We start from the raw sequence: 12,101 nt of genomic DNA, 5'->3' as shown, positions 1-12,101 counted from the left end.
CTCAGAAAAGAGTGATTTTTAGCTGCCATTTCAGTCAGAAATATATGATGGGGTTTTGCAAGTCTACTGGACAATTTAAACGTGAAGCCAGGAGCCGTGCTTCAGAATGCAGTCTGCACCCTCTAAAGCAGCTCTGATGGTGGGATGTAAGAGGAGAATGCAGAGGTGTGCGTATGAATGCAGGACACCGGGAAGGTGAAATGTGATCCAAAGACATGCTTCACCTCCACAAAACGAGACCTCCCTATCCCCACTGTTAACTGGCGTGGAGTCAGGTCTGAATATTTTCTGGATTCAGATGCAAGTGAGGAAAGGATGAGCTCTTCTGTTCTCCTTCCCATTTGGAAAAGGCCACTCCCTTTTGAACAAATCACTTTAAAATGATCTGTACCTAGCTTATAATGATTTTAATAATCTCTTTGAATATGACAAAGTATAATTTCAGTGTTTGGAATGGCTGTTCTAAAGCAATTCTGGAAGTTGTTCCTTCAGTTTTAATTCTGTGATTGAAAGACAATGAGACGTATTGTTTGAAATGACTGAAGAAAAAGAAAGAATTTAGGTGAAAATATTTGCAGTAATCCAACAGTTCATTTAAAAAACCTCTAAAACTCCTTCTTGCTTCTTACAAATTAAAATGACTTGTACCTGCTTTCCATAACAATAGCTTTGACTATATGCAAAGGAAATTGTCTGACTTGTATTCATACAGTGTGAAAATACAATTAATTAAATAAGAATAGGGGACATTTTAAAAAGATGTAAGCTTTAATAATTGTTTATTAATTACAGACTGATTTCAGTCGCTAATACCAATATGCAGCTGACTACTCTAAGCATATGTAAATAGAACAGTGCTGCAGTGCTGGTTCTTTTTATTTCTATCTTGAAGGAGAAATTTCAATCTGTTGCCTAAAAAGAAACTCAAGATTATTTTTCTTTGTGGCAAAAAGGAAGGGACATATAAGCATATATGATGCATCAGAGCTTCCTTATTTTCTATAGTTCGCTTCTATAATATGATTGCTGACAACTTTTGGTGGTACCCTTTTTTGAATACGTGCTTACTTAGTAGGACTGTGTCTCTGATGCTTGTGTTTTCATTAACTGCCTGTGACATTCTTTTATGTGTTAGGCAAAACTTTTTAATGAGATAGAAGTCCATCATTGTTTTAAATCTGTATTTCCATTCTTAGCCTTTTATTGCTTTTCTAGTTGTGTTTAAAGGTTTCAGGTACCCAGTCTGGGTCTTTGTAGAGACTGAACATATTTTTCTTCATGATCCAGTTGATTTCATGCCTGTTTCTGATTTTGAACCAGTGCATTAGTCGCTGATTGCAGTAGTATTATGTAGATCAGACTGTGAAAGGCAAAGTTGTAATTTAGTTCTTGTAACATGTAAGGAGGAAATGTAATGAATTACCTAATAAGCCTAAGGCACAAGTCCTAACAATTTTCAGTCCACCTCAGTGACAGCTTTGCTACTTCTTGCAGTACCTTCTGGAGCAGATCTCTGGTCTGTAAATTGCAGTGCCACAGGAAAGAATTGGGTTTAAAGATTATTTTTTTTCTTAAAATATTTAATTTGTTATTTTTTTTATTTACAAAGGGTATTCCTGAAATTGGTATCTCTGACATTATTTCATGAGGAGAAAAAAGCAAATCAACTGGAGAGACCTAAGAACTTGGTCACTTTTCAAGAAGAAAGCTGAGGGCTCTGGTTCGTAACCGCTTTGCAGCAGAAGAGCAGATTTTAACGTGGGCTTTGCATTTTACAAAGCATGTCCTAACCATTTGGGTGTTGTCATGTTTTTCTCTCAATTACTGTGAGAGGAGCTCCAAAATAAAGGTTGATATCAATGAAAACTATTTCCTGCTCTAGTGAAGAGGGAACTTGCCTGAGTGATAGAAACATGGGTTCAGATCCTTTAGGCAGGAATTGAACTTGGATTTTCCACATTCTGCACCGGTTTTCTTCTTGCTTCTTTCTCCAACTATTTTCTTCTCAGAATGTGAAAGGAAATAAATCCTTATATACCACATTCCTTGCTTTGAACATCAACTGTAAGTTCAAAACTGAGTTAATTACATCAAAATATATGGATGTGCTTGTTTGTTGAATCTGAAAAAATATGATGGGTCTGCTTTAGACATCATTTAGTAAAGCAACAGGCTTGCTAAAATAAATGATGGCTCAAAGTGCCGAATTCAAATGTGAATGTGAACTCAATTTTAGGTTTTGGTAACCTGGCAATACGTGACGAGTCATTCTACATCCAAATATAACTTATTAAAAAGAAAAACCTAGCACTATTTCCCCTTTACCAAGTAAATGTAAATTATATTCCCTTTCTCTTTGACTATTCTGCTGTTTCTTTGTTTTAAATTTTCTTTTATGCTTTCTGTGAATTATCAAAATATTTAGTTTTCCATCACTGAAAGCGGTTTTGATTTTCAGTGCCCCTTTTAAGACTAGAGCATTGCTCTAGTCCAAAGAGTCAGCCAGAAAGAACTGTACTGACATTAGAGAGGTTGTCTTCAGGAACTCACCCTTATTTCAACTTATTTTCCATACTTTGAGGAGCACAGATGAAATGTAAATAAGTAATTACATAAAAAAGCAACCTGTCCCTTGGCTTTCAGCTGATCTGAAAAAAACGTGCTATTGCAAAGTATTTTTCTTAGACAAAATAAAAAAAGAAAAATTGCTCATGGAGGAATCTTTGATGGGGAATCTTAGGTTTTGGAGGGGAGCGAACAAGGTTTCTGATGTAGGAAATCTGAACATTCACTTATAGCCATTCCTATTTAAAAAGACACCTGAGCCTGTACTTGATTTTAATTGCAATTTTAGCGCCTTCCAGAATTAACCAGGTGTAGTACAGGTACAATCCTCCGCAGAAAGTTGGTTTCTAAATAAACAGGTGGACATGAGTGGAATCCGGAGGAATGAATGCAAAAAGGGAACTTTGTGAAATCAAAACAAGTTGACTCTTGGAATTTAGAGTTGGTGTCGTTCTCCTTGTTTCCTTGGTGGGTCTTGTCTCTGTCCCAAGGGATAAACATTACAATGAATATCTTAATACTTCATCTTCGAGCTGGCTAATATCTGTTGTAATGTATTTTCATATGATCAGCCGAGGTGATCGATGCCAAGAGAGAGACAACTCAAATTTCTACAGCCAAAGGTATAAGCTTTTCCTGCTAATGTTGAGACTCAGCTGTGTTATCTTGTCTGTATATTTCTTAACTGACTAAAAGTTTGCCTTTATGGATGGGCAGAGACTGATAGCAGACTAGTTGTGGGTGTCTTTACTGTCCATTACTCAGTCAAGCCAAAACACAGTAATTTCATGATGACTTTTTTTGCAACCCCATATTTCTCTGAGTAAGAGAAAGTAAAAGGAGGCTTGGAAGCACAGTTTATCTGGCCATTTAATATAGCGTAATTGAGGTTTAGGCTCATTTTCTCTGGTTTAAATTCTACATGAGCAAGCGTTTTCACTGTTGTGGCAAGTCCCCTGGATTTTGACCCTACTTCAACTCCCATTGAAACCAATGGCAAAACTTCTGTTGTCTTGCTTTGCTGTAATGTGATAATGACAAGCTTCAGTGAAGTAAAATGGTATTTCACTTTTCACTTATAAAATAGTAATGTTTAGTATCATCAGAACAAAAGCTCTTAAAAAGTCATGCTAAAATTACAGCATTCAAAAGATCTCATTTGCAAACTGGAATGAGCTGTATCATTAGAAAAAAACTTTTCATTTGCAAGAAGCATTTAGGAAGTGCTGTGCCATCCAGTTTCTTAATTAAAAAGCAGAACAATCCCCTTTACCACTTGCCCTTCCCTGTGTCTTACTCTAACGTTTTTTTTTTTCTTCCCTACTGCAAAGTTTGATACCAAAAGTGATGTATGATTCACGTCTGTGACAGTGAAATCCAGACACACAAAAAATACTGCAGATAGCTTGTATTTTAATGTGCATAAATCTCATTCTGGACAGTGTGCTTTACACACCCCTCTTTACTCACGGAGCGCAGAGGAGGCGGGTTGGCATCGCCGTGCTGTGCTCCGCTGATAGAGAATCCTGAGGCTGCCCGGGAATGCGTGCAGGTAGCCCTTCAGGTGGAGGGTGAGGGAAGCCTGCTTCTGTTTTGATCAGCACTTCGTGTGTCATGTTAAAATTTGATGTTCTTCAAAACATTATTGATGCCTGTGAAGAAAGGACAGCCTCTTTCCTTTCATTAACTCTCATCACTAATGGGAAGCTGGCACTGCTTTATTTAGTTTTTAATAGAGTTGAGGTTCTCGGTCACCTTTTCTGGTTTGCTCTTGTTGCCTGCGTGGCACTGCGGGGTGGGAGAAGGAGGTGCTCTGCTCTGCCTCAGTTTTTTCTTTCGAGAAAGTTTCTCTGCCTCAGTTTTCCCATTGAAACTGGGCAATTATTTTTGTGTTATGTTCTAAGTGTATCTGTTTGCAGTCTTTCTAAAGCCGGTTATTTTTTTTTCTGCCTTTTAATTCAAGCTGTTGAATGTGACCAAGAGTAACAATTAGTGACTCATTTAGTAATTTAACTGGAAACCTTTCATAGATTTATTTTACTCGTAAAAATGATTGTCTCTAGCAAATAAAATATTCTACAGTGCATTGTAACACTGACATTTTTTCACAAACAAGTCATGATTTAGAGAACAATCTTTTATTAATGTTTTAATTTAATTTTAGTACATCATTCATATTAATGCATGTCACATTATAATGCCTTTATAAGTACTCTGAGAATATAAAATAAGACACTTAAAAATAACTTCAGGAATTAAATTATCGTCTCTTTAAGAACAACATGCAGACATACCTGAGTACATATAATTGTGGTGTTGTGCATATTCTTCCTTTAGTGGTGCTTAAGCATCTTACTTAACCCAGGGGTCAGAATTTATTTTTAATGTGGGAAGGGACATGAGGCCTTGTGGGATGAAAAAACACCTTTGAGAAAGATAATAAAAATAAGCAGTCTGCCAAAAAAGGAGTGGGAGAAAGAACCAGCCAGCAGAGAAAGCTATGTTTTGGAAGTCAAAACTACAGGACTGAAGTGATAATTGCCAAAATTCAAGCTGAGTTATATCTTTAAAGGATGTTAAAGCAAATAGCAAAAGTTTCTTTGTTTTTTTAAATAAAAAAAAGAGTGAAGTTGTCTTCTGTGAAATAAGAGTGGGGTGGCCATCAGAGATATTCCAGCTATAGCTGTCAAACTAAATTAATACTTCCTGTCGGCTTTCAGTAAAGACAATGATGTTGATATTATTAGGAAGTCTTTTTAAATCCTGTATATGATGTTCATCTGCAACTTATGATCTAACTCGTCACCCGTGTTTAGGAAAGATGCATTCAGATTGGAGCAGGGTAGAGAATAGCTAGGGTGGGGAAAAGACAGAAGGTCTAACTTGTTTACAAGCAATAAAATACAAGCTGGGAGGGGATGTGTTTATTGTCTAGAGAGTCATTCAGGATGGCAAATAGTACTGGAGGAGAAGTGCTGCTTCAGCTGAGTGATGTCATTGTCACACAAATAAATTTGGGACAAACTTTCTATGACTTGTAGACTGGAATTGAGAAAGCAGGTTGCTAGTTGTCAAAGCAGTGATCAGGAGGAGCCAGAAATAGAAAAACCTAACCTTTTTAAGATAGAGCTCAACAATTCAATGGAAGAATTATGTGGTGCAGTTCCTGGTGATAACACAGGCTTAGAACTGATAATGCAGAAGATGTTTCCCAGTCCATGTTCATATGGGAAAAGTCATAAAGCATTAATTTCGCTTCTTCCCTCCCTTTTCTCCTTCTGCACCTGAAATGAAATGGGTTTAAACAGATGCTGTCCCATCATGACCTCTGTTGAGCAAATCCAGGTAGAAACTGCACAAAGGAGACAAAGGATTTTTTTTCTAACTGTGGAATCTGTCAGGTGAGGACAGCCACCTCTTCCTGACTAGAGTGAAGGAAAGCATATTACTATCAGTGGTGAGTTTTCATGAAAAATGCATGTTTGCAAAGCTGGGAAGTGTTCTGTTTGTTCAGATAAAGTAATTTGAACCAACATCAGTAATACAAATTAGAACAGCTTAAGAAGTGGTCTGAAGTTGTTCTACCCAGTTTTCATAGAAATGCTCATATGATTTTATTTATTCATTAAGTGATTCCATTACAGATTTAACGCCCCCCATTTTACTACTTCTTTTTTATTTGCTTATTCATTACAGCTACTTAATTAGAGGTGGAAGGGGAACAACAGAATTATAGAGAATATCTAAAAAAAAAAAAAACAATTCTGAAGTGTATTGTAGTCCTACTGATATCAAAGCCAAACTTTGATGGCTTAATTGCAATAGAAACAAGTATTAAATATCATTTAGTTTGAACGTTAAAATTAGACCAAGAATGTCTGAAATATGAATTCAGTCTAAGCATTTTCTGGGATATTTTCTGTATTGCTTTAAAAGCAATGATATCTTTCATGTAGATATAAGTTAAAACCTTAACACCTCACTATCTTCAGTGATGAGTTATCTTCAGTACAAGCATGACTTAACCTCTGCGCCTGGCTTTCCAGACAGTGGAACCTGGATGTGAGATGGGCATGGCATCAACACCGACCTTGTCTACACAGACAGTGTGGGGGACTCTGTCATGAGTCAAAGAGTAAATGAACTTGAGAGCAGCAATATATGCTTTGTCAGAGGAACTGAGGGATGGACGCTTAGGGCTCTTCAGGTTATGAAAAGCATACTTGTATGCCTTGTTTGTTGCGTTATAAATGTGATTGGAACGTAGCAGTGCTTCTGGAAAAGAGTATCTAAGAAAGCTTGCGTTGGTTAAAAAAAATCTGACTTAGATGCATGACAAAGCAAATGTCCAAAGTGCTTGTAGGCAGGGCGGTATTCTGATACATTCTAGAAATAAAGCATGAAGAGTTTGAAAACAGGTCACTTCGAAGACTACTAGCGAAGTCAGGCCTGTTTTCTTCCATGACTGAATGCTGCAGGAGGACTTGAATGTCAGGAGCTGAGAACCACCTTTGAATATGACTTTCTCAGCTTAGCTTCCTCAGTTGCCCAGCAGCTGCTTCATTTCACTGCAGCAGTGGCCAAATCGCTTTCTGTAGGCAACGTGTGATTTGACAGTGAAGTTTCACAGTGTATTTTGAGTAATGATGGGAGACAGAGGAGGCCTCAAATATCAGAAGATACAAGCCATTCTTTCAGATCATTAAGGTCCCATTGCATAAGTAAATGAGCGTTGTCTTTACTAAACTGTTCTGTTCACTAGGTGATGACAACTCTGGAAGGAAGGTGATTACCTTCAGTTGCTGCCGTATGCCCCCCTCCCATCAGCTCAATCACACCAGATTGCTGGAGTAAGTTTCTCTCAGTCTCCTGCATGGACTACTTTACATTTTACATGTGAACTTCTATTAGCTTGTTTCCAGGTGAACGAGCTTTCAGGGGGGAGAAGGAGGAGGCAGGGAGTCAAATGAAAAAAGGACGCAAGACCTACTAGCATTAATATTAAGTAAATGAGATGTGGATGAAACTAACAGAGTTACTTCACCCAGAATCTTGACTAGAAACAGCAATTTACTGTATACTGAAATTAACTTGTTGTCTTGATTTTATTAACGAATTCTGATAGTATTTAAAAAAATGAATTTATGATGAAGACCAATGAAAGAGAAATTCTAGTATTTTAATGCTCTGTACATATGTCCTCATGAATTGCAGTGTTTGCCTTAATTTGCTATACATTATCTCCTAAATCACTCAAAAAGAGCATTGTTTAGCTATTTACATCTTAGTGGTTTTCCTCTTTTATAACAAAGATCGTTTTACATACAGTATATTATGCTTAACATTTTTATATGTATCTCACTTTGTAATGTTTGGAGTTTTGTGTTAAAAGAGTTTGTGAATATGTATAATCACAACATTCTTCCTTATAAGCTTGCTGCAGCAAGGTACCAGGACATGTTTCTGCCTTGTAGTTTGTCCCTACAAGGAGATCTGTTCTGCTGTGACAGTCCTGTTCTTATTAAGCATTTTAAACCTATTTGGATTTCTTGTATAACCTCCATTGCCAAAATGTTTAAGCACCTTTCAACCGTCAGTAACTACCACCTTTGGAAAGCACCGAAGAGCTGTTATCTCGACTTTTCAGAAACAGAGAGGGATTAGAAAGCAGGTTATTTAAGAGATGTGTTTGAGACCATGTTGCTTCATTTGTATGCTCTTCACACCTTGGGTATTTCCACAGCCTTAAGCCAGGGCTTCCTGTGTAGCACAGAGGGAGTGTTACCGCCTTGGAGGAAGCACCACACCAGTCATTCATAGGAAATGCCAAAGAAAGGAGAGTGACAGACCATATTGCTACCAGGTCTAAGAACCTTTCCTCAGTTCTGCAAGGCGGCACCTTCATGAAACTAGGATTTACAGCCTTTAGACTCTTCTGGACTTGAACACTTACACCTCTTCCTGTGTCTGAGCCCACCTCAATTTCACGTGGAATGTCTGTGCTAAGAGAGAACTGAAGGCAGCTGTCTGAATGTGAAGCTAGCAATGTAACTGTCAAGTGATTTGCTTTTGAGTAGTTCGACCCAGATGTTGAGTATTGAGGAAAAGCTGTGGAGTAGGTGGTAGGTGTTGGTAGGTGTTTCGTGATGAAATCACTTAAAGAATTGATTTGGTAAAGCTTTTGTAATGTCCCTGCAATTCTGTTACAGCCTTGGAACAGGTAATCGGCTGTACAAAAATACTGGTTATTTTATGCCCACAAAAGTCTCAATTATTTTTAGAAGTACAGGCTTTCCTGTATGCAATCTACCAAGGAATTTATGTGCTGTAAAATAAAATGTGAGGCACTTTGTCTGTAAGAATATCTATTTAGATATATTTTAATTTCAAACTCCTTTTAAAAAAAACCTTCAATGACTGTTACTACTACTTTCTTCATTAAAATACCATTAATACTTAAGTCAGGGATCAAAACAGCATTATACTAATTGCAGTGGCAGTCCTTGTCCCAGCCTATTTGCAGTCTAAGATTTACAGTATGCTGAGGGAATAGGCAGATAAATGAGACTGTGGGAGTACAGTCTAAGAGTGAAGTTATGGGCTTTTCCATGCAAAGGTGGATAGTCAGAGCGGCCTTGATACTTGCAGATAGGTACAGCCTAATAAATGGCACATGGAACTATCTATTTTATTGAATGAAAATTGCTGACGTACAATTAAGAGCAATAGCTGGGGCTCTGTTGCAGAATAATAATATAGCATTGAGAATGACATGAGAAAGTTGAAATCTGACACAGCAAGAGATGCGGCCAGATTGTACTCCTACATCATTGCTTTATTTGAATCATTGAGCTGTGTAATAGGGCATATAGTGTTCTCAATTGTAGGAGAAAGGGAAGACAGACGCATCTTAAACTGTACCATAAAAGAATGAACACACAGAAATCTGCTTATAAAACGTGCAGATGGGATAAGTAGTGTAGTTCTTTAAATTAGTTTTAAAGGAAATGATCTATGAATGCAGTCCCCACAATACAAACAAGGGAGGGAAAAATATTCGAGAAGACAGTTTACAGTAACGAGTTGTAATTGGCAGTAATGAGAGCTAATGGATTTTTCAAGAATTTAAAAAGTTTTAAATTGAGAGGAAGACCCAAGATTGATTCTTTATTATTTCAAAAAGTCAAAACGACAGTGTTTTGCTTGGCTAAAAGGAAGGAATTTACAAAGACCAGAAGAAAGCAAAATGTCAGTTAAAATGCATCTTTTTAAAAATTTCTTGGAAAACACAGTCCCATATTGTCTTCATCTTTTAGTGGTTCATAAGCACTGTAGTTTTTGTAACTAAATATGTTCTTTCAAATTTCAGGCTTTGCAGTGATGTGGAATTATTTGCAGCACTGCTGCTAGAGGAAGATGAACTTGTTAGATAAATATGTGGAAGCAAACGTGAATTTGCAGTCACTAGCATTCTGTGCAGAAGTCGCACATTTTGTTTCTCGGTTACTGCTTTAAAAAGCTCATCTGGTAAACTGTCTTAAAACTAAAGTGTTCTCTTTCTCCTTAGGTACTTGAAGTATACTCTGGACCAGTATGTAGAGAATGATTATACGGTTGTCTACTTTCACTATGGCCTGAAGAGTTTGAATAAACCGTCTCTGAAGTGGTTACAAACAGCCTACAAAGAATTTGACAGGAAGTATGTCTCCAAAATATTTGGTTTACTCTTTGGTTGTGTAACATCTGTAACTGATTTCCATGAAGGAAGCGTATCTTTCCTGATCTGTCTGCAACTAACTGGGTTCATTTTGCCATTGCAAATTCTTGTAATGATATTGTTGCTGTTAGTTCTCTGGTAAGTGTCTTCTGTGCAGTACCTAAGGAATGGCGTGAGTGCTGCAGTGGTTATCCAAAGTTCTAAAAGCCTTGGGAACAAAACCAAGAGCCATTGCCCTTTCTATGCACTATTTAACAAGATACCTGTGACACCTTATTAGTCATCGTTCTCGATTATCTCTCAGTTGTGTTTGAACCTTTGATTATCTCAGGGCTAGGTTGTATACCAAAAAGGAAAGATTAGTTTTTAATAGTCTGAATCTCTCAACTCTTGCGGCACTCGTTGGTTTTTATATGTAAAGTCCCAAAGGGACCACGGTGCTAGCATATGCTTCACCTTCGGAGTAACAATGACTGCGGCTGATGGCTTCGTGTTTTAGTTGGTTAAGGTGCAGTCAAGGCCAAAGCTCCAAGATAAATAGCATTTTAACAGTGTAAACTAAAGTTCTGATGTTTATTCTCTGAAAATGGACGCTTACCAGTGAAGTGGGAAGTTCCCACTGAAGACAGTTAGTCTTGTTTGCAAATTGTTACTTGATCTACTTGTTTGTAAGTTGGCCTCAAGAGGGCAACATGACTGAAAGCAAAAATACACACGAGTAGCTCTTTCCCGATAGTGAGAGTGTATGCGCATGTGCATTTTGGGGGCATGGATCATACATGTTTGACTTTTTCAATTTTAGAGCTGGAACAAGAAGCAAATCTAATAAACGATGCCATGAAAAAGATTATTGGGTGTTTCTAGACTAGACTGGGATATAAATGCCTGAGCGTTGCACAGGACTGCACGCCCTGCTTTGAAAATTGGAGTTGGGATGTGCACAGCACCTGTTGGTGGTCTAGTGCCAGAGCTCAGACTCTCTTGAATCTCAGCCATTAACCTGCTGACACTCTGAAACCTGCTAAGCAAGAAGACAAGGTTGTGCATAGCAGCCCTCAGAGCTGCAGTGGGAAGCTGTCATCAGAAGCCTCTAACTGCTTCCATGAGATATTGCTCTCCTGTCAACAACAGACTGACAAAGCTTTTTGGTTTTGCTAGTGGGTTTCTGAGTATGTACATTTGAGCTTCCCAATGACAGTATGCAGTACAATGTATCTGTGTTTTCTGGGATTGGGTAAGGGAGAAGAAAGGGTAAAGGATGTCTTATATTTTGTCTTTGGTGAGAGATTTGGGCTACAATACTGGGTTTTGCTCTGCACTGGCAATTCTTGAAAATAAAGCACTGTATGGAGTTGGAAGTCTACCCTACCGTACTGTTTTCCTTCTAGGAGGATCCCAAGCCAAATTTACAATTGTTGTATGGGGAGAGACAGTATGAGGGCAATATCTTCCTCAGTTTTGTTGCCTTCTGACATGTTTACGTCTCAAGTGCACAGAGTCAGTCTCATTTATGCCAGAAATTCCCCCACCCTGACCCAGAAAGCAGGAGAACCAAAGACGAACAGAGAAGCTGCGCAGAACTAGACAACCGTACACTCATCGTTTTATTCACAGTTGGGACCTCTTAGCGTGCTGTCATTGTGAAGCTCAAAGCAATATTCACAGCCCAACACGTATGATCCACTGTACTAGCCGGGGGGGGGGGGGAAGCACCTTTCAGACTTCCATGTGTGTGTTTTGGGGGTCAAAGGAAAGAGAACAAAGGAGAGCATGAGGGACAATAGTAATTAGGCAGCATCATGAAAGCAAATGTTCAACA

General features: G+C 38.1%; 1 protein-coding gene across 5 annotated transcripts in view; it reads left to right on the top strand.

The window, feature by feature from the left end:
- Positions 1-12,101, top strand: part of ARHGAP8 (Rho GTPase activating protein 8) — an 80,231-nt gene that overhangs the window by 27,705 nt on the left and 40,425 nt on the right. For all 5 annotated transcript variants that reach the window (XM_074590670.1, XM_074590645.1, XM_074590636.1 and 2 more), the window contains 2 exons: positions 7,328-7,415; positions 10,133-10,264. In XM_074590670.1, the coding sequence (XP_074446771.1) occupies positions 7,328-7,415; positions 10,133-10,264 (220 nt within the window). The remainder of the gene's footprint in view (positions 1-7,327; positions 7,416-10,132; positions 10,265-12,101) is intronic.

This window comes from Larus michahellis, chromosome 1 (assembly GCF_964199755.1).
Source record: "Larus michahellis chromosome 1, bLarMic1.1, whole genome shotgun sequence".
Classification (NCBI taxonomy): Eukaryota; Metazoa; Chordata; class Aves; order Charadriiformes; family Laridae; genus Larus; species Larus michahellis.
Note: the sequence above shows the minus strand (reverse complement) of the source record. Positions and strands in the feature narration are given on the sequence as shown.